Raw genomic sequence first — 27,052 nt, 5'->3', positions numbered from 1 at the left:
CAGACGGTTTTTTTTTGTTTGTTTGTGGTGTCTTTTTGCTACTTTTGAATTTAAATAAACAAATAAAAGACGCAAAAATAACCTTCTATATCAACCAGAGTCTTTCAAAGTTGTCTCTCTTCATCATCAACCTTTTCAATTTCATTCAAGAACAAGCGTCTGCGTCTCTCTTCCTCCTCTGCCTCCTTGTAACTTGGAACACCGAGGATTTGTAGCAGCAACTATTACGATCCATTCCCAGGTTTGCTTGTTAATCTTTTCTTCGATTTGATTGAGTTTAGGCTTTGCTCTTGTTCCCAGCGATCGAAACCCTATTTTATTTTTGATGTTCAATTTTTTATATTCAATCGATGAGTGCGTAAGAAATTGAGATTCGTGTGTTTGTTTAGTTTTCAGATCTTGATTTTAGGGTTAACAAAAATAGCATATGTGTTGTTTCCAGAAGAACGAACCCTAAATATTTGGGTTACACGATTTTTGTTCAAAGTTAGGTTTTGTAATGGTTACATGTGTTTCAACCAAAAAAAAACATATATGAAAAGACAAAATTTGATTTTTCTTGTGTGAAACTTTTGATTCTTTCTTTCCATTACTTAGCTTGGGACTTTTCATAAATCTCTGATTTTGAATCCACTATCTTCTTAGTTGTCAGCTCTGAACTCTGCAGTTTTGTTGTATACATTAGCTCTTCTTGTCGTTCTTTGTTTCCTAATGGGATGTTGTGTTTACTGAATTGTAGAGGAAAGAAAACAAGTCTTGAGCAGCCAAAGATTGATCATTTTTTTGTTGTCTCCCTATGCAGATAATCAAAAGCTTAATCTTGAGCTATGAGCACAGCGACGAGGTCTTCTTCCTCAGCAACAACTTCTGTCGTAGTAGAAAACCCTGTTTCTCAATCACAACCTACGGAAAGATTAGTGCTTCGGTTGAACCGGAAGAAGAAGAAAGTTTCGTGGAAAGACGGGACTGTGGACAACGAGTTCATGCAGAAGAAGAGTTCCAAGAAATGTTGCATCTTTCACAAACAGAAGCCCTTCGATGAGGATGACAGCGAAGAAGAAGATAACCACCACCATCACCATGATCATGACCATGAACACTCTGAATCTGGTGAGGCCTCTTCTTCTAATGATTCTAAAGCTGTTGACTAATCAGTCAGTGTTTTTCTCACATCACTATATATTGAAGCTTTTTAATAGATAATGGAAGAACACATATTTTGTCTTGAGGTTTTGGTCTCTTCCCCTATCTAACCCTGTTGTGCGTTATGTATATGTACATGTAATTTGCAGATTTATTGCAATGTTTTTAATTCCTTGATGCTCTATTTACAATTATGTTAATCATTAAAGCTTGCTATATTAGTTAAGGAATCACATAAGTGTAATTTTTTTTTTTTCCCTTTGAATATGCTTTTGCAGCTGTGTTTGAATTCAATTTCAGACGTGTTTGAGTTTTTCTCATCACCAATCTTCGAATGGTCTTTGAAGAGCGATTAAATTTGATTACCACTTGTATAGTTTCGTTCGTTTCAAATCCTGACCGGAGCAGTATTCGTCATTAGTCTTCAATAACTAGACGCTGTGAAAGTTATTGACAAACGTTGATCTCTGTAACCTCTCAAATGCAATGTTGGGGTTACATCAATTAAAGAACAAGCTCAACGTTATTTTCCCACTCGAATAGGATTTGTAAAGTGTAAATGCAAACACTAATGAAAGTTTCATAGATCAATAATATATTTTCGGTCATGAAGGGAGAAGTGATGGCCAATGCTATGACTGATGCAACTTCCGGATCAGGTGGACTGTGATTTGGATCGATCACTCATGTATTGGATTGGCTCCTGGTCGGGTGCTTTGGTGGTCCTGTAACCGATGTGGATAATATTAATATAGTTGGCTCCAGGGACCTTGGACTGGTCTGCACTTGATCGATGTGCACGGCCGATATGTCTTATGAGAGTTGTTTGAGTTGTCATAGATTCAAAGAACGCTAGACATAACTTAGGATACCTTAAGTCCTCAACAAAGATAAAAGATTAAAAAAAAACCTCTAAAGATGGCATATATCAATCTTCAAACTTTATTTTTCTTACTATTTTTAATCTCCACTTAACCAACATTAAGTCATGAATCCACTATCAGTTGTTCATTATTTTCGAATAATTTAACTTTTGTACTTGATCAATTATTTTGGGAATATTTGTGTTGATAATCATGATTCATGATTACTATGTGGGCTGGATAATCATGGGTTTCTATTTTTTTAGTCTGTAAAGTCTCATAGAACTGTGACTGAGCATAGCTAATGTTTCAAATCTAATTAGAAGAAGTTACCTTGTCCCATTTCTGTATACAGTTACATATTCTTGTTATGTAATTTATATAATTTACACCAATTACACAGAAAGTAAACTAAGCAAACATTAAACGCAAACTTTATACTAAATTATCAAGAAAAGAATGAAGTAAATAATGAATCAAGAATGCTATGACCACAACAAAAAGCAACTTGGGTTTGGTTCATGTTTCCTCATTGTTTTGTCCTATACGTCAACCAAATCTCTCATACGATCGGATCACAATATTAATAGGGTTCTCTCAACTATTTTCTAAGAATATTCTCCTCCTCAAACGCTTAAACACAATTATATATTATGACAAGTTATATTAAAAAGGATATTTTACCATGTATATTAACTTGAGGGAAAAGAAAAAGCTATAATTGTACGCCATTAGAGAGACAAATATGTAAAATAACAAATTGGATTATCAGAAATCCCACCATAGTTCTTTAGTATATATATACCTTTGCATAAACACGCACTATATAATAGTCATTAGTAGTATTAATCTTCTTCAAAGCTAATATTTCGTTAATAGTTAGACTATTACATTTGAGTATGGGAGGTTTAGGTTCACCATGTGGAGGATGCAAGTTCTTGCGTAGGAAATGTGTAGAAGGTTGTGTATTTGCACCATATTTTTGCTACGAAGAAGGATCTTCTAATTTTGCAGCCATTCACAAAGTGTTTGGAGCCAGTAACTTCTCTAAGCTCATTTCTCATCTCCCTGACCATGACCGGTGTGACGCCGTGCGAACCATCTCTTACGAGGCTCACTCTCGTCTCCATGATCCTATTTACGGATGCGTCTCCCAAATCTTCTCCCTCCAGCAACAGGTATTTTTTCCTAGGATGATAAATTGTTTTTGGTCTTTTGCTTCATCATCTCTAGTGCACTTACAAGTAACACCACTTACTTTTTTCTTAAGGTTGTTAGTCTACAAGCACAAGTGGTCCTACTTAGAGAAGAAGTTTCTAGAAGTTTCCCTCAAGAGGATCCTAGTTGCAATCTGAAGCAACAAGAAAAGCTTCTTGCTCAACAAATGCCACAAGATCTTCACAATTGGTTTTACCAAGAATTCTTGGACTCAAACCTCAACCAAGTGAGTGGTGCTACACACGAACATGAGCGATCCATGGATCGGAATGAGTCACTTTGTAGCTCAAATGAATCTCTTTACTACCGAGAGGCTAATTTTCCTTGCTCTGGTTGAATACGAGCGACTATTTTGTCAGAAATTGAACCATAAATTCTTCTAGAATCTGTTTTACTATCCACTTTTCAACATTTTTCATAGCAGAATCAGCCACCATTTTCTCTTTGAGAATTACCATTTCTTCGATGATCTTTCATAGAAACAACATTAGATCTAACAAGTGTTGTCTTAAGACCAAAAAGAGTCATAACAGAGAGAAAGCAGAAGAAAATGTCGTGCACATGTTTTAAAACCAGCCACATCTACAAAAGCGAGAGAGACAAAATCTGTGACTTCATGTTGGATTTGATAACCTAAAAGACTATTTACAACAGTTATGTCTTCATGTTGGGGTCGATCTCCCAAATGACATTTAGTTAACAAAAGTTATGTCATCCTGTTTGGTTTCAAGCTCATCTCTTGTGCTTAAATCTTACTTTCAACAAGTACTGCAACTTCACCTGTCCACAGACAAAGTAAACTTTGTCAGATATGTACACACCATAAGCATTAGCTTTCTAAATGATTTATTATTTCTCATTCCAATTACTCAAACAGACACGAAGAGGATAGTGTTTGTAACCTATCCCATTGTAAATGGGTGAAAGGAACAAGGAAGGGAATCATAAGTTACCTGAGCTGTATTGTAGACGATATACTCGTTGTACATAAGCTCAGAAGCCTTGACCTTCGATGAAACAGGTTTTCCACAAGGAACAGTCACATCACCTCTCCACTTGGCAAATTCTGAATCTTGAGGCACTTTCTTGCCAAGCCCTTTGGTCGAGTGTTTTCCTCTCGGAGGTTTATCCATGTACTAAAGAATTGTGGACACGAGTCATATTACAGAGTTAAGAAATAATTGATGTTGTGCCTAAAGTCTCAATTTAAGGACTAAATGTTTAGTGTATCATATCCTAGAAAATTGCAATATGGGCTCACCGTAGCTTTTGTTAACTCATGTATTTCTCCCAATGCAACTTCACTCAGAAGCATTAGACCCACCGGGTTTTTCTTACACGTGTAGCAGTACTGAGCACTTTTACTGACAAGGTCAGCGAAGTAAATCCCCTTTCCAAACTGAAAGACAGGAATTTCAAGAAGTTGGACTTCAGAACCTCCAACAATTTAAATAGCAAAATCCCTCAATTGATGAGAACCCCACAAGCATAGACACAGAGAGAATACTAACCATGTAGCCAGTAGCAGGAGCTTCTGGCGGCGCAATTCTTAGTCCTTGGTTCAGAATTCCAACAAAATTCGTTAATCGAGAACCTGAGAGCAGAGTTATTTACGTTTAAACCAAGGGATCAGCAGACATAAATATATAATCAACCAAAATATTAACAATCAATATTTCTTGTATCTGCTTCCAAATTATCTAAGTGTGGCTGGTTGCAGCTTGCTTACCATGCCATAGGAGCATCTTATTGCCAAGTTTTTCCCTGTAAGGAGCATATTTATCGAACTCTCCTTCTCTTTCAAGAGCAAAAACTTCCTCCAGTTCAAGACTCCACTCCTGACAAATCCAATAACCAGAAAATGAATTAGAAAAATTATGATAAACAAACATAAAAAAATATATATATTTAATGAGGAAGTGGAACTCACTGTATGTGTTGGGGCATGAGTTGTGTTAAGATACTTTTCGATTAATCGATAATCTTCGCTATCATGAGGAAGTGGTGAAATATCACAATGCAGCTTCTTGTATTTATCGTCAAGAGATTCAGTGCTATCAACTTCAAATCCTACTAATCTTGAAGCAATTTCGATATCCTGCAGAGCCTCGAGCATTTTCACCTGCGACAAACAGATACAATACTCTTTTGGTAACTTAGGGAAACAAAAGAACAAAAAAAGACCAAGGTTGAAAACAACACCAAGGTGTTTGTTCTACGGCGAGTACCTTAGACTTAAAGTCATCTTCATCACGGATAATATGAGGATGAATAGAAGGGATCATCGTAAAAAATCTATTACTAGCATCGACAAGCAAGCTTTCTTTGGTAGAAGGCTGGGGATCGCTCTCAGTCAATAGCTTCTGTATCTCTGTCAATGCCTCAAAACCTATAGAAGAACAAACAAGAAAAAACAATATATAGATATGTGATGTAGAGCTATGATTCATTATTTACTAAAAACAAAAAACTAAAACTGGACAAGTAAGAGTTACCCTTATGTATATTATGTTTGCTGAGTTTCCCTAGTGGCATCTCTGACATATTGATCTCGAACTCCATCATAGCAGATCTGACAGTATTTATTAAGTTATTTCAGGCCGTTTCTAGGGGGAGGAGAGGCGAGGAAGACAATGGCAAAGAAGTTTCTAACCTGTAAGTTTCCACATCAAAAAGCATCTTCATTAATTCTATTAATGGAGGAGCAAGGTTGCTAATGGTCTGAACTGGCTCTTTTTTGGCTACGTGCTTGTTAACTCCATAATCCTGAAACAAAAGATACAAATTAGTTTATGAAAGTTTTAAGAAAATAAGAATATCTGAAGATACAAAAGATATGATGCTTACAATGTCCAACGGGAGAAATTTTCCTGGTTGTTTCTGGAAAGTTGTTTTTTGTTCCCAAGATTCCCAGGAGTTTCCAGTCTTTTCAAGAAACAGACGTTTGAATTCATGAACCGCATCAGACTTTGACAACTCTTCCACTTTGTTACCACCAATCTTTTCATTTCCAACTCGGCCCCATTTACGAAATACGTAGCAATCTGAACCTTTATCTTCTTGGATTATCTGGAGTATGTAATAACTATTGATACCGGTAGAGAGATCGGACATGCTCAGAGTTGTGTTATAGATACTGTTCCCATCTTCAAGAATGTGACAGTGCTCTTGGAGGCCAGACGCTTCGTGCACAGCGCTTCGCCCTTTTACTTTAACAGTGACCAGGCTCTCACTAGTGTCTTCAATTTTGTACTTGTCCAATGGAAGTTTCCTCTGTTTTTTTAAGCAGTCAACCATATAATCCTCTCTCACGATAGCCACTTTCATCCTCCTGACACATATATCAACACCAACGTTAAAAGTGAAAGCAAAGAGTGTGATGAGTAAAAAGAGTATCAGCACAATAAAGGCCCTTTCCTACCTTGCCTTTCTCATTTCAGCATCTCGGATACCTGTCGGTCCACAGACAACCAAACAGCTTGTACCTGCAAATTGTGAAACAGATATATTCAAAGGCTAAAAATACTTTCACAATATGCTAAACTAATCACTCGAATAATACATACCTTTTTTAACATTAGCATGAAACTCTACACCAGCTTCCTCGATTTTCTTCTTCCATGCTTGCTGCAAAATGATTCCATCAAGCAATGAAGTGCAAAGATAATTTAAATTACAACTTTTGACAGAAAGACATACGCGTTCCTTAGTATCTCCATCAACTGAAACTTTAAGATCTGATAGCTTTTCACTCCTTGAGGAGTCAGCTGCATCTTTAGAACCTTGACCCTGAGCCGTCTCACCAGAAGATACAGGGCGCAGTATACGTTTTGGCTTCACACTCTTTTGAGACTTATTCCACTGCAAGGAATCAGAAGAAAAATATTAACTTCATGAGTAATATACACCACATCTGACCAATATCAACTCTACAAACTGGCTGATTTACCTTCAGAAGGAACTGATTCTCTGTTCCTTCTGGAATCTTCCACTTCCCTTTGATGTGGTCTGGATCCAAAGTGGAATGGGAACATTTGCTCCATTCCGAGATGTAGCCATGGCATCGGTAAAGTCCTCCAGAAAAGGAAAGATGACCAGAGCAAATTGGGCAGAGAGCGAGTGGACCAAACATCATGCCATCAGCACTAAAACGAAACAAGCAGAGAGGTCAGGACTATGATTACGTATCAGAGTCTCTAATCCAAATACCATAAAGAATATCCACATAACAGTAACCGAAATATTACAGACAACATTTCAGAATGTCTTTTCAAGCAATATACTTCCAGACAGCTTCGCAATGTTATTTACCATTTATCACGCAGATCAAGTTCTGATCCTCTTGTACTTTGTTCATTTAATTCAAGCATTTCCCGTAACTCGGCTGTTGTTACATATTTTTTCAGATCATCCTTCAGGTCCCACAATTCTTTAGTTTGAGCCTCCATTACCCTTTCTGTGCTACAAGGTTGTAAAGCACCGCTTGTAGTCATGTCAAAACTAGTTTTTGCTATTTTCGACTTCTCATTATCACCAGAATCGTTTCTTCGTTTTGTGCCTACTTTTGGATTTGTTTGACGTGCTTCTGCTGTCTCTATCCCAGTTGTGCCAAAAGAAATTAACAGATAGCAATCAGACTATAATACTGCAAACCAGGATTCTGTAACAAGGAACTCAATGCATCACCGAACACCTCAAGACTCATACCAGTTTTAGCTGCCGGCAGAGTTTTCTTCACTAAGGGAAGAAGAGCTTCTTGGTCTGAGTCTGGTATGTTTCTCCATCCAGGCAAACTTTCCAGTTCAGTGGAGGAAGACATTTCAAGGAAACATTTTGCGTGATGCCACATCAAACCCTTGTTACCCGGGCCTTCAGGCTTAGAGAATATACGTACCTGGAAGAAGAAAACATACCAATAACCCTAAATGCATGAGGACCAGTTCATATAGATTGCTACAACCATGGCAGATGAAGAACAACACCTAACCTCTCCTTTCAAGATCTTCTCGTTACATTTTCTGCAACCGGCACGAGAAGTTTGTGACACTTCAATCCCATATTCTAGTTTGGCATTATTAGCAGTACTGCTCGTGTTCGTGCTCGTGCTTGCGCTTGCGCTTGTGCTATTCCCTGCTCCAGATTCGACATATTTTCTAATCTTTTGCTGATCTTCCCAACGAAGTGATTCTATGCCTTCAACATCATCAACTCTAGCAAAACCAAGAGACAAAATATGGTTGATAGCTTAACGCTTTTTAATATATTCACTAAGAGATATTGGTTTTACATACGATTTTATCTGCTTCGTTTTCTTCAGTATACAAGTAGCATGGTTCCACATCTGTGGGAGAAAAACAAAAGAACAGAGAGGATACTGTCAGTTAAAAAAAACTTCATGTCCACTGGAGCTAAAGCAAAATATAATCAAAATGGGAAAGTCAAGCAGAGCAGGAAGAAGGAAGTAAGACAATGTTCTATGGTTCCAAGTTTAAAGAACAAGAGAAGAATGATCTTTGACATTCCAGAAAATAGCAGTTCACATATGTCATTGCAAAAAGCACAAACCTTTTTGCAATCATCAATTACTATATAAACTCAAAAGTGGCTACAATAGCTTCAATTGCTGATGTATCACATTCAATTAGGCATAAAGGAGGAGAATGAAAAGCTTTTTCAGAAGTAACAGAACAAAAAAAAGCAAGCTTGACACCCAAAAGTAGTCCCAGAGCTAAGCAGAAGCAGAATGAACAAAACAAAACCCCCACAGAACGCCAGTTTCCATCTAAAAAGAACCAAATTTACCTCAAAAACCCTAAAAGGAAGTAACTTTGTGATTCGAAAACCATAAAGAAACATTATAACTATAGATAGAATCCACAGTAAGAAGCACAAGAGTATAGTACAGAGACGGGTCCAAGTTCTTGGAGAGAGAGAGTCGTACAGGCATGACGCCGTCAAATTGAGAGGCTTGAACTAACTTTCCAAGACGAAAGGTCTCCTTGGTAATGGAGGACTTGCAAGTCTTGCATGAAGACCTTGAAGACTTAGCATATTCCGCCCTCCACGGCTTATGTGGACTCGCCATTGCTGTTAATTCCCTTTCTCCGGTAAGACAAGATTACACCAGTGTGAGGAGGAGGAGGAGGAGAAGACTATTTATACATATGCCTTCTCTCCAATATGATGATAATGATGGTGATGGTGACGACGGTGTTGAGGAATGCTTCTCGGCGACGGCTTTACAGATTGTGTTTCTACCGTTTAACCCTTTTTCTCCTTTTTCACCCTAAAAGCTGCTTCTTTATTTATATAATTAACACTCGATAATGCTTTTAATTATTATTACTAATCTTTAATATCGTAATATTATAAAATTTATTAAATTTCGATTTACATGTTTATTTCAAACAATTATAGCACCATCCGTTATGCAATATGAATATATGATCATCAAATTTTGTTTTATATATGATTAACCCAATAGTATATTAGTATATGTGGTTTTTCAATCTTTGAGACGAACAAACAAAAACAGATTCGTAGAGTAAACATAATATGATGTGCATAAAATGGCAATAATAATTTTTAAAGAAAAAAATAGCATTCATACAAACTTTTCTTAGATAAATATAAAATTTACTCAACTAAAAAAATATTTTTATGCGTTTAAGGTTTAGGATTAAATTTTGAATCATGTTGCTATTTTATTTAACTTCAGAGATGATGTGTTAAATTTATAAATAAAACTTATATTTGTGTTATTTGTGAGAAGTGGCCAACAATTTATTTAACTAAAAAAAACACTTTTTTTTTACATCAAATGTATCTATTGAATTTAAGAATTCTATAATATTGCATAGAGAAAAGAATTTAGCTTCATGTAGAGAACCACCCTTCAAGACTTTATTGTCGAACTTGTTATCTCCCATGACTCGTGTCAATGATGGCCGGCTCCGAATTTGTTTGTCTATGTGTTTGATAACAAAATATTCAACAACTCATGGTCATGGACACAAATATTTGGATAGTAGTGGAGTAGCTAGTGGTCGTATAGATTTTTCAGAAAACAACTACAAGATGCAAAAATAATATTACTCCGATCCGGCTATATTACTCCAGACTACAATAGGCAAAACAAAATATCAAATTTATTATCACAATTTTTTGGGAAAACCAAACCGGAATCGTAGAAGTCAACTCGAACCGAGATCACATCCACCGGCGTGTCTTTTCAAGACACCTTCGGTGAGAGCAAGAAATCTTGGAGTCCAAGTCATAAACCGTGTTATATGTGTTAACATGATTGATCAAATATCTCAAATATTTATTTTCAAGTTCAAATGTTGAAAACCATTTCTTTCCAAGTAAAAGTCAATCCTTAAGAATATTGTTTAGTCAGTGTATGACCAAACAATCCAAAACCCCTCATCTCTCTCTCTATAATCTATATATAGAACTCAAACTTACTTACATCTTCAACGCCACACAAGCTTACAAATAAACACATTTGTTTTTTTTGTTTCTTTAAGTTCAAGAGAGACTACTACAAAGTTATAGTGATGATGATGAAGCAAGTGATAGTTGGAGTAATTTTGGTTGCCTTTTTAATGGTTTTTTTGGACTCCACACAAGTAGGAGCGACGAGGCTGTTACGAACCACCTTCCATAGTGATATCCGGTTCGTGTTTGAGTCGTTACAGAAGGGTGCTGTCCCTGGGTCTGGTCCTAACGGATGCTCTAACATACCCAAAGGTAGTCCAGGCTCGTGCCATGGATGATCCCTCTCCCTCACGTGAAGCTTTTTCCCAATACCCAAATTTGGTCTATGGGTGGAGTTGGACTATTTATTTATTTATTTTTCTTGTACACGAGAAATAATACTTTAACTTTTCTTTTAGCAACAGAGCTATGAAAGCAAATACATTTTTTTTTTTTTCTGAAAGCAATTGCATGTTTCATTGGCTTATAGAATTTACGAAAGTTAATAGTACAATTTTTTTTGTGTGATAATTATGCGTATATTAACTGGAGTCTACCAATAAAGAAGTCTGTGATTCACTTTTACTAGTTATAAATTTGGATCATATTTCTCAAGTAAAAAAAAAAAAAAAAAAAAAAAAGAAGTAACCAGTTCAAGTTATGTAAATTTGACAGAGAACAAAGTTGAGTGCTAATGAAGAAACAAAAGATATTTGGAGTGATTTTGCTCGTCCTTTTAGTGGGGTTTTTGGACTCCACACAGGTAGGAGCCACGAGGATGTTACAATAGTGATATGAGGTTTGTGTTTGAGTCGTTACATAAGGGTCCGGTCCCTAGTTCTAGTTCTAATGAGCGCTCTAACATCCCCAAAGGCTCAGGCTCGTGCGGTCGTGCCATGGATGATCCCTCACAGCTTGATCCCAATACCCAAATTCGATCCCTACTTATTTACTTTTCTTGTATACTAGATTATACATGTATAATGCTTTAACGGTTCTTGCCCATGTAATGTGTAAGATTAACCGGAGTCTACCATAAAAAAAAAGTAAAAAACTAAAATAAAAACTTTTTATGAGCAAATTTCTCAAGTAAATCAAAACGAAAAAAAGTAACCAGTTCCGGTTACGTTAATTTGGTTTTCTCAGTATAATTCGTATCCGATTAAACCGAATAGAAGAACAAACCCGGTTCAGATTGGTTCGATTTGAATTATGTTCTTCCTTAACGAGGGAGAGAGAGAGATCCTGAAAGGCTTAAACCCTTTCGATTGAAACATTTTCCTGAGATTTGGGAGTGTCCCTAAAACCCAAACACTGATCGAGCTCTCAAGGCAAAGACGAAGAAGAAGGAATTAGAAGAAATGATGAATAAACCTTGGAAGATAATTCCAAGGCCACTTCTAGAGACAGTTCTCAACAACCACGTCCAATGCCACCGTGTTCCTCAGCCGCTCATCCTCCATGGTCCTCGTGGTGTTGGCAAAACCACTCTTATTCTTAATCGTAAATCCACCATTCCAAATCCCTAAACTTTCCCCATATTTTTCAAAAGATCGTAGCTTTTGATTCGTTTCGATCTCATTCTCTTTTTAGGTCTACTCGGAGACTGGAACAAAGGGCCTCACATCGCTGGCTATGTAGATTTTGCGCAATCGATCACGGAACACCACCCAGATCATCACCAGTCCTATCCATGGACGTCTTGGACCAGTGTTGACCCACCATTGTTGTCTAATTGCAAAACCCAGCTCGAGAACTGCCTTGAATCCATGAGCCACAAAGCTATCAAACTTGGGAGTATAAGCTCGCAGCAGATCTTCACTACTATGAACAAATGGTATGGTCTTAACACCGCACTTCGCCGTATACTTCAGGGCTATAACATTGCCGTTCCAGAGAAAGTCTCGATTTCGTTTCTCTGGGAACGGGCGGTGTATGCGCTATCTGTTCGACGAAATGCCGATGAGATTGATGGGTTGCTTGAATTGGAAGAGAAAGGTGATAGCTTGTCTGTTGAAGAGGCTTCGTATTATAGAGAGACTGCCTTTGCGTTAAGATTGGCCAAAGAGGTCATAAATGTGCACCAGGGTTGGAGAGCTAATGCCATTGCCCATCTTAATCGAACTAATGGGTTTTCGAGAAATTTAGCTAATTCATGTACTGACTGGCCATTGCTGATGCTCGAGTTGTTGTCACAAGCTGCAGAGATTGGTTTCTTCCAGGTAATGAAATTGAAAGTACTAAACTTTTCTTGATCTTAATAACTAGTTTATATCATTTAGAAGCATTTTTGCCAACTTATCGATGTTGCTTTCTGGTTTAAGTAATGTTGGCAGTTTTGTTTGTCTTTGTTTCTTGATTCACTTGGCAGCCTAAGCTGGTCTTAAACAACATTGAAATATTGAAGAGTGCTATTCAGACTGATGATTCAACAGTTTCAGCGTCAATGTACCATGACAATCTTGTGTGGAGAATAATAGCGTTAGGTGCAAATGACCGTTGTCTACCCGTCCTATTTGTGACTTCGGATAGGTTGGTCTTATTTTTTCTTTACCTTTTTGGGTTTTATAAGTACAAGCTGTTACTATTTGATGATGACTTGGTCTCCTAGCTCAATTTAAGGTTATAAACACTAGACGAGAAAATTGTCTCGGACGTGTATTACTTTGTTACATGTCATTTAGTTACAGAAATTCTTGATAGTCATTTTCCCCTTTGAACTTGACGCCTACCTATGTCTTTTATTTTGAAACTATTTTTATCACTTTCTCTGATGTATAATAATTTGTATCCATTCCTGACAGCTACTACTCATACCAAGCCTTTGTTGACTTCGGGTTTCCAGACATTTTCATCTCTCGTGAGGTATAGAAGCTACACATATATCTATATCTAACTATAGATTCTGTATGCATTTGTGTGAACATGTATTGGTAATTTGGTATATAATGTAGAGTTTTCTAGTCTCATCCTTCATTTATTTCCGATTCAAAAGATCATGTTAACATAAGAATTGAGGTTTCTTATTTTTCCGCATTCTACCTTTTTATGTTGCATTTTGGCTTTTTTTTTTTCATTTGTAGACATTTGGATGGACTCCCCAAGAAGCCAAATTACACATGGTTCCTGATTACTTCAGTGCTTCGGAGGTGAGAAAATTATTGTAGGTAATGGCACTGCTTGTTTAGTGAAACCAAAATATTGAAAACTAGTGTGACAGCTCTAAACCCTAACAATGTCAAACCAGAAAGGTTGATTTCTGCTAAAAGCTATCTGCTTACTTTGCTGTCTATAATATTGGACTTTTAACATAATGTTGAAATTGTAGTGGACTATCATTGCGGATGTTCTTGGTGCCAATTCTCGGCATCTATTCGAGCTTTATGCGCTTAAGCAGAGTAATTATTACCAAAGGTAATGGTTCCCTTTTCTTTTGTATTCGCTCTTCATTGTAGCTTTCTTTAGCTCTTAGTTATGTTTTTGTGTCCTCAAAATGTGTCAAAGCCCTACTTTTCATTTTTCAAAAGTGACCTAAATTGTTTTTTATCAGTTTGATGGGAAGTAAAGCAGGTACAATTGAAGATATTGTAGATGCATACTTGGCATATTTACAAGTAAGCTCACTTAAAACTGATTGCTTGCAATTGCTTTCAAATTACACAGGAAAGAAACCGTTAATTTGTTGCAATGTGTTTTCTTGTATAGGTTGCTGTGGTTAACCCTGCAATGGAAAAAGCTATGTTGCGGCTGCAACGGTATGCCAGTGATGCACGAAAAGGAAGCATTCCGTCTGAGAAATTACGTTTTGGTGCTGCATGGAGGCATCCTCCGCGTACCGAGGATCCTACTTTGAACTCTGAGTGGGCTAAGATTCAGCTTATGGATTTTGTCCAAGCTCTTGTCAATACAGAATTAGCGGTACCTAATATTCTAGACCCTTAATGGAAATAAAGCTGAACTTTCTTCAGTTTTACCTTTTATACATGAAACCAATGATTATAGCATCACTGGTAATCTATAAGCATCAATGGTTAAATAGGTAAATTATCTGGGTGACTATAGCCTTGAGATCTTTGAAGACCCTTCTGCTATGGCATTGGTTGAGGTAATAAGATCTGTCGTTTCTTGATCTGTAGACATTAATTCCGCGAGCCATTTTACTAAAAAGGGTTGATTCTGTTTTAGGTTGGGATACTGTATACTCAGCGAGATCCATCATATTTTCGGCCTATATCTCAAGGCGTCAAAAGATGCCTTGTTAGATGGTGAGCAAACTTTTTTCCTTCTCACATGGATCTGCTCTTATAAATCTCTGCGTTTTTTGGATCCTCACACACCCGAGTGGTTTGCGTTACAGGCTCATCCAAGAGCGAATGCAGATGAGTTACTGGAGCTCAACCAAATACTGGTGGCAAAGGATCATCCGGGGTCGTTATTACAAGCATTTGATGCTTGGCTACCGAACATAGACAGTTTCACACAGGTACACACGCCTTACATTCTCTGTTTCTGTCTCTCTTACATCGCACAAGAATATAATTTTCTTGCCTCACGTTGCAGTATAAAATCATGAATTTAGGACTATTAGTAAAACTTCTGACTCAAGTTCATTGCATTAGAATGTTGCTGTTCGTGCTACTGATAAAGCTAATTATCCCAAGTTCCACACATCTATGCAGGTTTTATTTTCACAGGAACATTGATGAACTCTCGGTATCTTGTGCGCGTAAATCCCTGACCAAAGCATATCGGATTCATATTTTACCGTGAAGTAGGAAACATAAAGGGGCGTTGTTTTTTTGTTTCCGTCAAGGTCTGACTTTAAGTAAAAGTCACATCAAGAAGAGACGTCGGAGGGAAAGACCTTCGGCTAAACAGAACGGTGTAATCGTGTAAGTGGGAATACATTGCAATGAGAACGGCTCTCTTCAGACGCTGTATATAAAGCGCTTGTCGCTGCTGTGTTTATGTGATTTTTCAGGTTAAATTATATAAGTCAAATACTTGGAATTAATTATTCACTGTATTGTCTACCTTTCCAAGCCCAAAAGTCCAATAAAAAAGTTTTGTTCAACCAGAAATTTTTTTGATTGATTATTACGTTTGTTTCTCAAAATGCCATTTTCTTGACCAATTAGTGAATAGTGAAAAAGATGTTAGAATAATAGAGTACACACGCTAATAAACCAATTAATTTTCAGTTGATTAAAATTGATTTACATGAAACGAAGTCTAAAGCTATCGTTTAAGTACGTAAATGTAATTTATGTACGTAACACACAAATGTGGAAACAAAATTAGAATCAAAGAATGATGAAGATGAAAAAGATTCGTGTGACAGCTCTCAGTTATGGCATCTGCCTGAACCGCGAGGTATATTGGTGCAACCGTTCCGACCAGAGCCACGGACCGGACCTCTTTGCAGCGCCTGAAACAGAAGCCCGATATCCTCGACGGTCTCCGGGAAAGACCTTATGGCTTCAACTTGCGTAGCGTCCAAGAAAACAACGAACATAACAAATAACATAACTACGACAACCAATTGTTTCTTCATCATACTTTGAATTTAATGTTTTCTTGAATGAGAAGCATAAACGAAAATGAGCTTTCTATTGGTGAGTTGTAAGGACTTTTTTGTTTTGTATGTGTAATTAATTTGATTATGACTCGTATTTATAAGGTTTCTGAGATGTCATTGTTTGACTTGTGCAAGATTGGTCTCACTATCTTATGTTTATGTATACACACACACATATATGAACTTTGACTTTGACTTTACTAACAAAAGAATTCGTACGTTTTCAACAATTTGAACCAAATTTAAATAGAAAATTCACTAATACACGGTTTGGCCAAGTCCACCATAAGCTTTTGCTAAATGTATACAAGACTTGGCCCTAGCTGCCTCAGTCTAACCAAATTCCGCTTTTGGTTTAGATTGGTTTGATTTTGGTTTCAGAGTGGGATGCAAATTTAAATTTCTCTTTCCGTGACAAAGTGAAAATCGATACTCTCTTGAAAGATATTTTCAGTACGTCGCTCATCTTTTACAAAAGTAAAGCGTTTCTTTTTTACAAGTTGGATAGCTTCTGGTAAAAATTTATTCTGAAAGAAACCATTGTTAATAATATATATGGTGCTTGGTACTTAATTACTATATGATAGAGCTCCAATCATGAAGTAATGCGAAAAATAAAGATAAACAAAAATATCTTGTAGACAAATGTACTCTAATTTTTATACTAAAATTTAACTTTTCGAGTTATTAAATCCCCATTATGTTTATATTTTGTAGGATGGATATTTGGTGTAGTGATAAATTTGTCTTTAACCCTTTTTCTTCTAAATGTACGTAATGACGATAAATTCTTGCTTGATTAATTATCGTTAAATATAAGAATGCACTTTCTGATATGACAACGACAAAGAGCACAATATAGTAAATTAGTAATATACCGCACTTCTGGTTTGAGTTTAATTTTCATGTGCACTACAACTTTACAACCGCATGTGCCGCCACTTTTTTATCGCTCGTACCATTTGCATTGTAATGCAGATTTGGTATCATTTTGTTGTACCGTTGGTTGGTGAGGAACTGAGGACACATAATTGGTAATACTAATACATATATATCACATTGGTAAAATGTTACTACTAGAAAAAGTCCATATATTGAAAATCCATTAAAACTTTCAAAGGATTGAATTATCAAAAGTTTATAAAGCATGTGGACCATCAAACCAAAGTTCCAAATAGATAGCCACATAGCATTCAAACTTGGTAAGTTATAATGAAATTATTAAATAACTACTTTCAAACATGAAATTAGTTAGATATATGTTTATTTGTTTACGTTTTGCATCAAATATATAAAATTACCGTTCAAATATTTTAAGATGCTAAACACAACGTGAATAACGTAACTTAAACAAAACATCATTTTATGTAGTAGCCTTACTATTAGATAAAACATGCTCACGTTCGTTTTTATTGTGTGTTTAATTATACATGCGTGTGTGTGTGTGTTTAATTATAGATAGACATCAGAGTTTGTTTAATTATTTGACTCGGGAATTTTGGTCTTACAGGGTGTTTTGAGAATTGACTTTTATTTGTGAAGAAACACTCGGCTTGAACAACACATATTGGAATTAATCAAAAAACTTATACAACGACTCGGTTCGCCTTACACCACATGTTCTTATTCACACGAGAACCAGACAACTTCAGGCCAATTCTATTCCTAGGTAGGTAGGATAGCATATTTTTACATGTGACTGCGACTGTGAATAATGAGTATGTATTAATTCGTTCCACAACATCGGCCTATAATAGAACAAAACAGTTAATTACTAGATTTATTTTTAATTCAGTGTTTAAAATATATTTCATCCGAAGTTAATTGTATAAGTATCCATGTAAATGCATACTACGCGTATATAAAACATTATTTTGAGTTATAAGAAACAAACTCCAAATGTTGCATACTTGCATGCGTTTATAAGGACAAACTTAAGTTAAAATATCTAAGGACAAACATAAGTTTTGAGTACATATATATTCGCGTCATGTATGAATCATATCATGATTCATGCAGTAATTTCATTTTGGAACGTTGATTAGAAAATCATTTATATAAAGTCATACGGTTTACGACTTTTTTTTTTCTTGTAACATCCCGATCGCTTTATGCTTAATATAGTAAAATTTCAATATGATAAAAAGTAAACATAAATCTTTAAGTCGATTACAGTTTATACTTGCATGAAAAGTGCTTTTTGTCGGCAAAACGCAAAGATGCTTTGGAAAGAGTAAACGGAAAGAAAAAAAAAAAGTACTTTTTGCAAGGGGATATAACTTATATTCCATCCGTTTCAAAATATAGGATGTTTTAACTAAAGCACACAAATTAAGAAGTCTTTACTTTTAACAAGTTCAACTAATCAGAAACAATACTACATAATATAAAATACTAAACTAATCTAAAAATTGCATAGAAATTTGAAAATATCTTATATTATAAAACAAAAAACTTTTCTAAAATATCTTATATTTTGAAACGAAAATAGTATATAATTAAGGCCTAAAGAGTTTGGCTAGTCGTTTTCACCTCAATGTTGGCCTGCAAAATCTACAACAAAACAACACAAACAAAAACAAGTGAGCATGGATATATGTACTTTTATATGTGAAGAGGCTTGAAACATATATATGAACGACAGTACGACGACACATAATGGAATTAATCAACAACAAAAAGTTTGGCCGATCCTATTCCTTGTGCTAGACCGCTAGTTACGAGATAGCACATTATCCTATGAATCTGAAGATCCACAACATCGTCGACCTATAAGAACAAAACCATTAATTACTAGCTAGCTTTATGTTTTTTATTTTGTTTGGACAGCAATTACTAGATTTATAAATGTTTAAACACGACGATTAAACTCAAGTCTTCAGTTCAGCTAACGACGAAAAATTAATAACTAAGTTTAGATGCATACGCGTAAATGACTACCCTAGTACCCAATATAAAACCTAAATCAAAATGGAGAGAGTAAGGTTTTCTAAAATGTTGCATAATTCGCACGCGTGTATAGATAGGTCCACTAATTATCGAATCACGTTTAAAAACAAGTTTAATGATACGCATATACTCGTGTCATCAGAATTATGAATCCATGATCCTTTTTTTTCTTTTCTTTTTTTTTCTAGAACATGATTTATGCATGTTGTCATTTTACTTCAAAACGTCGATTATAAAATATTTCATCGTAAGGTTTAAGAAATACTACATGTTTTCCACCGTTAATGATCAGGAAAATTTGAACATAAATCATCAGTGTCAATTAGAATTTTAAAATTACGTAAAAAGTGCCTTTTTGGTCGGCAAAACGCAAATATGCTTTGGAATGTAAAACGCAGGGTTTTAATAATACTATGATCGAAGCTTACTACAACGAAGTGTGTATCTTCTATAAACATAGTACTTGATTTCATTTTTTTTTGATTAACAAAAGATTAATTTCAGAGGAGCTAATGCGAAAGGAAATTGTTTACATACCGAACACTATGCGAAGCGTGCGTGCATAGCGTGCCAAAAGATCCGCTTTTACATTTGCATTTCTTGGAAAAAATATGGAAAAAGTAGAAAACTCCTCCTTGTCCATCTTGATATCTTCGAGATATGTCGAGAACGCCGGCCAGTCGTGTGGCGAAGACATCATCTTCACCAAATCAGCGCAGTCTGAGTAGAACGCCATATTACGGTAATCATGTCCGATCATGCAATGCATTGCCCAAATGAAAGCTTCGACTTCATCATGTAAGGGGGAAAGACTCCGTCGGAAGTTAGTAGCTCCCATGCTTGGCGTTGGATCCTGAGACTGGGTACAAAACCATCCGGCTCCTGCTAATAGATTGCCGGACTTCCAAGAGCCATCAACGAAGCAGCGATAGCCTGAAAAGAACATGGAAAGGGAAGTGGTTGGCCCTCGTAACCGAGAGTCGGCAACCGTTGGCTGGACAGTTGAATCCGCCACTGCACCCTCTTCCTGAGCCTGCTGCCAGGCCAGTGCCTCACCTTCAGCTACCCGAATAACCACCTCTGACCGCTCAATGATGTTTTCAAAAACCTTTGCATTTCGCGCTTTCCATAAATACCACAAAATCCACGGGAATGCTGACACATGGGATCCCAAGCTTTTGGGGTCCAAGAAATGATCCAAATTAGTAAAAACATACTCCATCGGAAAATAATGTGGTCCTACCAGTACATGAGATGAAGCCCACACCTGACGCGCTGGTGGACAGAGAAACAGAGCATGATTAATTGTTTTTTCCTCGGTACCACAACGTGAACAACCCAAATCACATGCAATACCACGCCGTCGCAAGTTTCTTGAAACCGGGATACATTCAGATAGTACTTGCCACATAAAGTGTTGGAGCTTTAGTGGGCAATTAACCTTCCAGACACTAGCTAGGAGAGAAGTAATCTCTGGCCATTTTTTATTTTATTTTTACAAACGAATTAAACGCAGAATGTTTTAAGATTTACTTAAAATTTGTATCCAATTTTTAATTATAGTCGTGAAGACACGTCGTACTAAAAAAAAAAACAGAGAATAAAATATGCATCGCTGTTTTAAAAGTTATGGTACGGTTCGTTCCGGTCCGGTTTGGTTATTGTTATAATATGACAAATTTGTGTGATGATTGATTGAGGCTCTCGAGTCTCGACTCTGTACGGCTTCTTCTTCTTCTTCTTCTCTGTCGCTCTTTCTCCGTCAAAATTCTCTTCGAAGATCGTTTTTGATCCAAAGAGAGAATTTTTCTGGGAGATTGAGTCCGAAAGATTAACCCTTTAGATAAATTCTCTATTGAAGATCGATCGATTGATCGATATAGAGAGAGATGCAAGCCATCTCGAAAGCTTCTTCTGCTATCTCATTCTTTCGCTGTTCTGGGGTTTGTTTCATCTCTTTCTCGGTTCTTTTTTTTTTTGTGCTTGTGATGAATTTTATTATTTTCTGAAATTTTCGAATTTGATTCATGAAAAGGTGCAAAAATCTGATTTTTTTTTTGTTTTTGTTTCAGAACATCTTACTATATGCTTAATTTCTTGATGATCGTTTTCTGAGAATCTCATTCTCATGCCTTGGTTTTGTTCTCCAACGTATTGAGAGAGCTTTGTCTAGGTTGCGTTTAAAAAAATTTGTGATTTTTGAGATGTTTTGAAGCTGTAGTAGATATATGCACACAAGCTTGTTTGTTACGTCTTGTTTGAATAGATATATTTTTGTAAAGGAGAATGTAACATATCTCTGTTTTTTTTTATTGCTTTCAGAAGCTATCAAGCCAGCCATGTGTGAGACAGCTTAACCTCAGAAAGGGTCTTGTGTGCAGAGTCATGAAGCTCGTCTCTTCACCTCTTAGGACTTTGCGTGGTGCTGGTAAATCTATCCGAGTCTCCAAGTTCTGAAGTGTCTCTAACCTCTCCTCTTTGCAAATTGAACTGGTTTGTACTGTTTGATTTCTCCTATTTGTTTGTTTTTCATGCCATGTTTAGTTGGTCATCATGTAACGAAAATGATTCTCAAGTTTTTTTTTTCTCCAGGTGCCTTGTCTTAAGGACAACTATGCTTATATATTGCATGACGAGGACACTGGTACAGTTGGGGTAGTTGACCCTTCTGAAGCTGAACCTGTTATCGATTCTTTGAAGAGGAGTGGTCGAAATCTAACATACATATTAAATACACATCATCATTATGATCACACTGGTGGGAATTTGGAACTAAAAGACAGGTACGGTGCAAAGGTAGGAAATTTTTTTTAACTTCACTCTCTGTACTCCTTGTACAATGATAACATTTGTCAAAAATAAAAAAAAAATTGTAAGGTTAGTTAAAGGTTACATCTTTGGAATGCAGGTGATTGGCTCAGCGGCGGATAAAGACCGGATTCCTGGAATTGATATAGCCTTGAAGGATGGTGACAAATGGATGTTCGCTGGTCATGAAGTCCATGTTATGGATACTCCTGGCCACACAAAAGGTTGTTTAGAATTCTCATATTCATTTTGGAAGTGTTGAACCTTAACTCGCTGCATGTTCTTGCATTCCAATAAGCCTTTACCTACTTAGTAAATAAATTGGGTAACTTAGCTGAGACTGGAGATTTGGATTTAGTTTGGGAGGATTCCTTACAGATACTGTGTTCTCCTTATGTGTCCTTAACACGGCACAGAAGATAGAGTTGTCTCTCTTGTTCAAACAAGTTAATTGGACATCTAAGCGTACAGGAGTTCTAATACTTTTCAGTTTTCACCTGACTTGTGGCTTATTGGGAAATTTGTTGAGCTAAAGGGGTCTAAAAAAGTTGGGGGTTCTCTCAAATAATCCCTTGGATATAAGTTGGTACCTTGGTTGTATTAAGGAAACCATGAGGGTTCTATCATAAACCTTGTAACCAGAACAGTCTTGTTTATCTCTTCTTCGAAAATAGATATGCTATAGCCAACAACAATCGAGGTTTTGATGGTTTCTGTTGTGCAAATGAAAAACTATTGATGTTACATACCTCGTAAGCCTTGTTGTCCCGCGTATTATTCTTTGTGGTCTAATTATCATAATTCTAATTGCAGGCCATATCAGCTTATACTTTCCAGGATCACGAGCTATCTTCACCGGGGACACTTTGTTTAGCTTATCATGTGGTAAACTCTTTGAAGGCACTCCTAAACAGGTAAACATTACATATCTTTCTCTATCTTCCTGCTTAGTTACATTTCTTTTGGAACGAAACTCTCAGAATCAGTTAAATGATGTTTTTTTTCTATCCTCTGCAGATGCTTGCTTCTCTCCAAAAAATCATATCTTTACCAGATGACACAAGCATATACTGTGGTCATGAATATACACTGGTCCGTTACATTTTGGTATTCTAGTCTTAAATTGAAAAGCTTTTTACTAAACACGGTTGCCTCAAATGATTTTCGATTTGGGTGCAGAGTAACTCCAAGTTTGCGTTGTCTCTAGAGCCAAACAACGAAGTACTCCAGTCTTATGCAGCTCATGTTGCAGACCTCCGTAGCAAGAAATTACCTACGGTGAAAAGACAAAAAAAGATTCATCTCTCCCATGATCCTTATGAATTTTCTTGGTTAACTTAGTGTTGATTCTTTGTTTTTCCGCCAAACCTCAGATTCCAACAACACTGAAGATGGAGAAAGCTTGTAACCCGTTCCTCCGCAGTTCGAATACAGATATTAGACGGGCTTTACGCATCCCAGAGACATCAGACGAAGCAGAAGCTTTAGGGATCATCCGACAAGCATAGGATGATTTCTAAGCCTATGCTTATTTCTGAGGTAAACCTTTGGTTTGCTTCTCTAGTCCACAAATCAGATGTGTGCACCCGTTGACTTGGACATTCTTTATTTCTTTCATAACATACAAAAACACAAGAAAAGAGTTTCTTTTTTAAAAAACTTTTATCCATAAAATTTCTAATTTTCCTACTCACAAAATTATGTTGCTGTTAGATTTTGGTTGGATTTGAAGTACTTACCGAACTTGTTACCTACAATCGTGGCTTGGAGTTAATATCTATATATTTTTTAGTATTCAAATACTTTGATAATAATAGCATTGTTCATTGTAATCGTCGTAAGTCGTAACTACATCTCCCCTAATCTGCAGTAAACCACACCTAAAAAAAAAAAAACTAACAGCTAAGATCTGATTTGGCTTAGCTAAAAGAAGAGGTCACTTATTTCACCTGGTTGATAGAGTTGACGATGTTTTGATTAGGTATAGTAGTAGGATTTGATCGTTTAGGACTTAGGAGAGCCTCAACGTTAGTCATTGTCACTAAAAACTACAATCGCTTTACCGTCACTAATAACCACGATAGCTTTAAAGAAGCAAAAAGGAAAATAACCTAACCCTACTTTTCGAATTCGAATTTTCGATTCAATTCAAGAATATAGAATAACATTTTTCTTTAGTTGCCAAGGACCACCACCCGAATCAAAAAAAAAAAAAAAAAAAAAAAAAAAGAAGTTACTATTCGCCAAGAATAAAATCCTAAAGGTAAATCACATTTTCCTAATTTCAAGAAAATCTAAGCAGTCTACAAAATGTTGTGTACCATTTCTTTAAACTGAAAACCCAACAGTTAAAGAAAGTTGTATATTTTATATAAAAAAAATAGTGCCGACTTCAATGTTAAAACAAAGAGCCAAAGGTGATAAATATTGATATATACGTTACTACTACATCAAACTTTGGATTTTATATAACAAAAAGCTAATGAACATTCACATAACCAATGTATTCCTCCATTGAAAAAGTCTCTGTCTCTGCATTTTTTGTTTTTGCTTTTGTAATTCTTTCTCTTGTATATTGTAAATTCTGAAAATAGTCACATGGATTATTATTAAAAAAGAACGAAACAATTTTATATGGCTATAAACTTCAACAACCAATATATCACCCTTTTTGAACAAAGTCTTGTGTCCTTTTTTGCTTTGCCTCTTTTCGTAAACGACGACTAGATATTTTTCGAGAGTGAGTATATTAAAGTAGTAGTCTCTCACATAGATTAAGAGAGAACGTAATTAACGAATTAATTGCCCCCCACTATATAAAAAAAGATTTTATAAGTACCAATTACGACAAATATCTTAATCAACCAACTTGGTCCAACACCAAAACACATCGGAAACGTTCTTTGCTTTAACCCAAAACTTTAAAAAGAAAAAGAAAAAAAAACATTAACTCTTTTAGGATTAGAAATGATTCTAGTTACACAGAATAGATCCCTTTTCTTTCTTTTTTGTTTGTGCTCCCGCAAGTTTATCAACGAACAATAGCCATACGACGTCGCTGAGCCTCCGTTGGCACTTTCACATCGGTGGCTAAACCGATAATTTCAAGAAACCGAACAATGTACCAAGAAATGTCAATTTGCCACCATTCAAGTCCTTGTCTAGCTGACGACTCAAAGGCATGATGATTGTTGTGCCAGCTCTCTCCGAATGAAAATACCGATAACCACCTTCAAGAAACAAAACAAGAAAATAAGATTTACATTATTGAGTTTTTTTTTTTTTTGGAACATGAGCTGTCTCCGGTTCATGTGTACTCTTGTATTTTGGGAAAATGTCATAGAAGATATTCTACTATTTTCAAGTGTACACCAAAAAATGTCATAGTATTAATAGTATTATTCATTCACACATACCAAACATTGCGAGAAGTGTCATTGGTCTTCCATGTTCGAGTGCCCCAAATATGGCAGAGTGAATTTATGAGGCAAGTCACGTGCACTTCCAATGCTGCTCCAACCCCCTGATGAAAAGAAGAATCACACCAACCACATCCATTAATTACAATTTGATTCTATACAATTTCTAACATACGTTTTTTTTATGGATATATATATAAAAAACGTATATATACATAGAGATTGTTCAATTTACCATTCCCCAAGTAACGAAGGACATGCCACCAAGATAGAAGAGAATGCAACCCAATCCTAAAATGTGAAACATGACAGTTTTTTGAAGAAACCTATAAAACCACTGCCTCTTCAAATCCTCCACATTTGCTCTTTTTCCACACTGTTTTTTTTTAATTAATAAGTCTTTTGGTTATACAGAGAAAACAACAAAAATACACTATTTACAACAAAAAAAATAACAAATTAAAAAAATCACCTTTGAAACAAGGTAGGCAGAGTCATAGATCCATAGAAGATGGCTAAACCAAAAACCTTCCTTGGGACTATGAGGATCACGTTCTGAATCAGTAAACTGATGATGGTATCGATGAGTACTCACCCAATCAATCGGATCTCCCTATTAAAAATATATATTTAAAATAAAATAAAAAGGTTTAGATCTGTAAAAAAAAATAAAGTACAATTAAAGTTAAGATCTCAAGATCTACTAATATGGTTAATACAAGAAAAAAAACAAAGAACCTGAATAGCGAGAAGGGCACAATAGGCTAAGAGATACTCAAGCCATTTAGGGACTTTGAAACTGCGGTGAGCCAAGTTACGGTGATAAGACACCGTGATACCAAGACCACCGATGGTGTAAAACAGAAACGTAACCCAAAGAGCCGACCACGTGAAATAAAACGGAGCCAAGAGAGCAAGAGAATGAACAATGAAAGATGCTGAAAATTTGACGTAATCTAATCTCCTCCACCTTCTATCCCAAAACACCCATCTCCTCTTCTTCTTCTCCTCCTCCACCGGCGAAGAAGATGGATTTTTCCGGTGGTTCTCCTCCACCGTCGACGTCACCGACATTTCGGATCTCTCTTCTTTTTTTTTTTGTTTAGGTTCTCTCTTTCTTTGTTGAAGATAAAAATAACTTAATGGAGAATAAAAAAAAAGTGATGGCTCTCTCTTCTAATTTATAGTGTTACGAAATACTAAAAGAATTTATATATTCACTGCTATATGGGATCGGTAAATAATAAATATCATGATATTTGTTGCAAAGTTTGGCACGTAAGGGGTTGAGGTGTATGGGTTACATGCAATAGTGATATATATGTAAGTTGTTCGATTCTTATAACCAGTAAATAAATATATAAAAGTTTATTTTTAGGAGATGATGCCACAGCCCAACGTAAAGAGCAAAGGGTGACACAGGGCTCAATATTATTTATTTTGACTTATTCTACTGTTTTGATGATATACATTGCTTTATGGATGTACGTGATTACAGGCAAAAATCACGTTCGGTAGCTGGAAGACTGTTATCATATTCCAGAGTTTATTTTCATTTTGTAAATATATATATATATATATATATATAATTGGAA

General features: G+C 36.0%; 9 protein-coding genes and 1 pseudogene across 10 annotated transcripts; 6 read left to right on the top strand and 4 right to left on the bottom strand.

The window, feature by feature from the left end:
* Positions 1–101: 101 nt before the first annotated feature.
* Positions 102–1,315, top strand: LOC104749737 (protein phosphatase 1 regulatory subunit INH3). The gene is made up of 2 exons (XM_010471421.3): positions 102–241; positions 803–1,315. The coding sequence occupies exon 2, from the start codon at positions 828–830 to the stop codon at positions 1,149–1,151; it is 324 nt and encodes a 107-aa protein (XP_010469723.1). The 5' UTR covers positions 102–241; positions 803–827; the 3' UTR covers positions 1,152–1,315.
* Positions 1,316–2,854: 1,539 nt separating this feature from the next.
* On the top strand, positions 2,855–3,675 carry LOC104753355 (LOB domain-containing protein 14). The gene is made up of 2 exons (XM_010475618.3): positions 2,855–3,184; positions 3,277–3,675. Exons 1-2 carry the CDS (start codon positions 2,906–2,908, stop codon positions 3,559–3,561), a joined length of 564 nt encoding a protein of 187 aa, XP_010473920.3. The 5' UTR covers positions 2,855–2,905; the 3' UTR covers positions 3,562–3,675.
* A 6-nt stretch (positions 3,676–3,681) lies between these two features.
* Positions 3,682–9,531, bottom strand: LOC104749712 (poly [ADP-ribose] polymerase 1). The gene is made up of 19 exons (XM_010471391.3): positions 9,166–9,531; positions 8,516–8,565; positions 8,212–8,434; positions 7,932–8,118; positions 7,536–7,818; positions 7,174–7,369; positions 6,924–7,085; positions 6,791–6,851; positions 6,646–6,709; positions 6,072–6,555; positions 5,878–5,990; positions 5,720–5,796; positions 5,453–5,613; positions 5,155–5,346; positions 4,954–5,062; positions 4,736–4,818; positions 4,486–4,623; positions 4,178–4,360; positions 3,682–4,004 (listed from the first exon to the last, which is right to left on the bottom strand). The coding sequence occupies exons 1-19, from the start codon at positions 9,307–9,309 to the stop codon at positions 3,957–3,959; spliced, it is 2,958 nt and encodes a 985-aa protein (XP_010469693.2). The 5' UTR covers positions 9,310–9,531; the 3' UTR covers positions 3,682–3,956.
* Positions 9,532–10,717: 1,186 nt separating this feature from the next.
* Positions 10,718–11,288, top strand: LOC104749713 (uncharacterized). Its single transcript, XM_010471393.2, has one exon. The coding sequence runs from the start codon at positions 10,784–10,786 to the stop codon at positions 11,000–11,002; it is 219 nt and encodes a 72-aa protein (XP_010469695.1). The 5' UTR covers positions 10,718–10,783; the 3' UTR covers positions 11,003–11,288.
* Positions 11,289–11,397: 109 nt separating this feature from the next.
* On the top strand, positions 11,398–11,695 carry LOC109129435 (uncharacterized; annotated as a pseudogene).
* Positions 11,696–11,738: 43 nt separating this feature from the next.
* On the top strand, positions 11,739–15,784 carry LOC104749714 (uncharacterized). 2 transcript variants are annotated; one of them, XR_015585484.1, is made up of 12 exons: positions 11,739–12,206; positions 12,297–12,925; positions 13,075–13,235; positions 13,508–13,568; positions 13,787–13,870; positions 14,032–14,117; positions 14,254–14,317; positions 14,409–14,621; positions 14,743–14,808; positions 14,889–14,968; positions 15,061–15,186; positions 15,383–15,784. XR_015585484.1 is itself a non-coding variant. In XM_010471394.3 (12 exons), exons 1-11 carry the CDS (start codon positions 12,065–12,067, stop codon positions 15,170–15,172), a joined length of 1,680 nt encoding a protein of 559 aa, XP_010469696.2. In that variant the 5' UTR covers positions 11,739–12,064; the 3' UTR covers positions 15,173–15,186; positions 15,383–15,784. The 2 variants fall into 2 exon arrangements, 1 of the variants encoding a protein (XP_010469696.2); XM_010471394.3 differs by having other exon boundaries at positions 13,787–13,852.
* Positions 15,785–15,880: 96 nt separating this feature from the next.
* Positions 15,881–16,323, bottom strand: LOC104749715 (uncharacterized). Its single transcript, XM_010471395.2, has one exon. The coding sequence runs from the start codon at positions 16,258–16,260 to the stop codon at positions 16,048–16,050; it is 213 nt and encodes a 70-aa protein (XP_010469697.1). The 5' UTR covers positions 16,261–16,323; the 3' UTR covers positions 15,881–16,047.
* A 3,436-nt stretch (positions 16,324–19,759) lies between these two features.
* On the bottom strand, positions 19,760–20,452 carry LOC147925100 (uncharacterized). The gene has a single exon (XM_087492485.1). It carries the CDS (start codon positions 20,450–20,452, stop codon positions 19,760–19,762), a length of 693 nt encoding a protein of 230 aa, XP_087348611.1.
* A 438-nt stretch (positions 20,453–20,890) lies between these two features.
* LOC104749716 (hydroxyacylglutathione hydrolase 2, mitochondrial) lies at positions 20,891–23,154 on the top strand. Its single transcript, XM_010471396.3, is given in 6 exon segments — positions 20,891–21,173; positions 21,553–21,723; positions 21,823–22,026; positions 22,139–22,262; positions 22,852–22,952; positions 23,056–23,154. Coding segments are annotated over 6 exon segments (753 nt in total). The 5' UTR covers positions 20,891–21,119.
* A 1,697-nt stretch (positions 23,155–24,851) lies between these two features.
* On the bottom strand, positions 24,852–27,000 carry LOC104786483 (delta-9 acyl-lipid desaturase 2). The gene is made up of 5 exons (XM_019238606.2): positions 26,196–27,000; positions 25,930–26,070; positions 25,693–25,833; positions 25,455–25,561; positions 24,852–25,268 (listed from the first exon to the last, which is right to left on the bottom strand). The coding sequence occupies exons 1-5, from the start codon at positions 26,529–26,531 to the stop codon at positions 25,070–25,072; spliced, it is 924 nt and encodes a 307-aa protein (XP_019094151.1). The 5' UTR covers positions 26,532–27,000; the 3' UTR covers positions 24,852–25,069.
* Positions 27,001–27,052: the final 52 nt, after the last annotated feature.

Source organism: Camelina sativa, chromosome 16, assembly GCF_030686135.1.
Source record: "Camelina sativa cultivar CO46 ecotype springtype chromosome 16, ASM3068613v1".
Taxonomy (NCBI): Eukaryota; Viridiplantae; Streptophyta; class Magnoliopsida; order Brassicales; family Brassicaceae; genus Camelina; species Camelina sativa.
Note: the sequence above shows the minus strand (reverse complement) of the source record. Positions and strands in the feature narration are given on the sequence as shown.

Coding starts and splice junctions, on each gene's coding strand:
- LOC104749715 (XM_010471395.2), bottom strand. CDS start 16,260: ATGATGAAGAAACAATTGGTTGTCGTAGTTATGTTATTTGTTATGTTC.
- LOC104786483 (XM_019238606.2), bottom strand. CDS start 26,531: ATGTCGGTGACGTCGACGGTGGAGGAGAACCACCGGAAAAATCCATCT. Junction 26,071..26,195: donor GTGCCCTTCTCGCTATTCAG/GTTCTTTGTTTT, acceptor TATTTTTAATAG/GGAGATCCGATTGATTGGGT. Junction 25,834..25,929: donor CTGCCTACCTTGTTTCAAAG/GTGATTTTTTTA, acceptor AAAAAAAAACAG/TGTGGAAAAAGAGCAAATGT.
- LOC104749714 (XM_010471394.3), top strand. CDS start 12,065: ATGATGAATAAACCTTGGAAGATAATTCCAAGGCCACTTCTAGAGACA. Junction 13,853..14,031: donor ATTACTTCAGTGCTTCGGAG/GTGAGAAAATTA, acceptor TTGAAATTGTAG/TGGACTATCATTGCGGATGT. Junction 14,318..14,408: donor CATACTTGGCATATTTACAA/GTAAGCTCACTT, acceptor TTTCTTGTATAG/GTTGCTGTGGTTAACCCTGC.
- LOC104749712 (XM_010471391.3), bottom strand. CDS start 9,309: ATGGCGAGTCCACATAAGCCGTGGAGGGCGGAATATGCTAAGTCTTCA. Junction 6,710..6,790: donor TCATGCTAATGTTAAAAAAG/GTATGTATTATT, acceptor CACAATTTGCAG/GTACAAGCTGTTTGGTTGTC. Junction 6,556..6,645: donor GCTGAAATGAGAAAGGCAAG/GTAGGAAAGGGC, acceptor TATATGTGTCAG/GAGGATGAAAGTGGCTATCG.
- LOC104749737 (XM_010471421.3), top strand. CDS start 828: ATGAGCACAGCGACGAGGTCTTCTTCCTCAGCAACAACTTCTGTCGTA.
- LOC104753355 (XM_010475618.3), top strand. CDS start 2,906: ATGGGAGGTTTAGGTTCACCATGTGGAGGATGCAAGTTCTTGCGTAGG. Junction 3,185..3,276: donor TCTTCTCCCTCCAGCAACAG/GTATTTTTTCCT, acceptor TTTTTTCTTAAG/GTTGTTAGTCTACAAGCACA.
- LOC147925100 (XM_087492485.1), bottom strand. CDS start 20,452: ATGGAGTATGTTTTTACTAATTTGGATCATTTCTTGGACCCCAAAAGC.
- LOC104749713 (XM_010471393.2), top strand. CDS start 10,784: ATGATGATGAAGCAAGTGATAGTTGGAGTAATTTTGGTTGCCTTTTTA.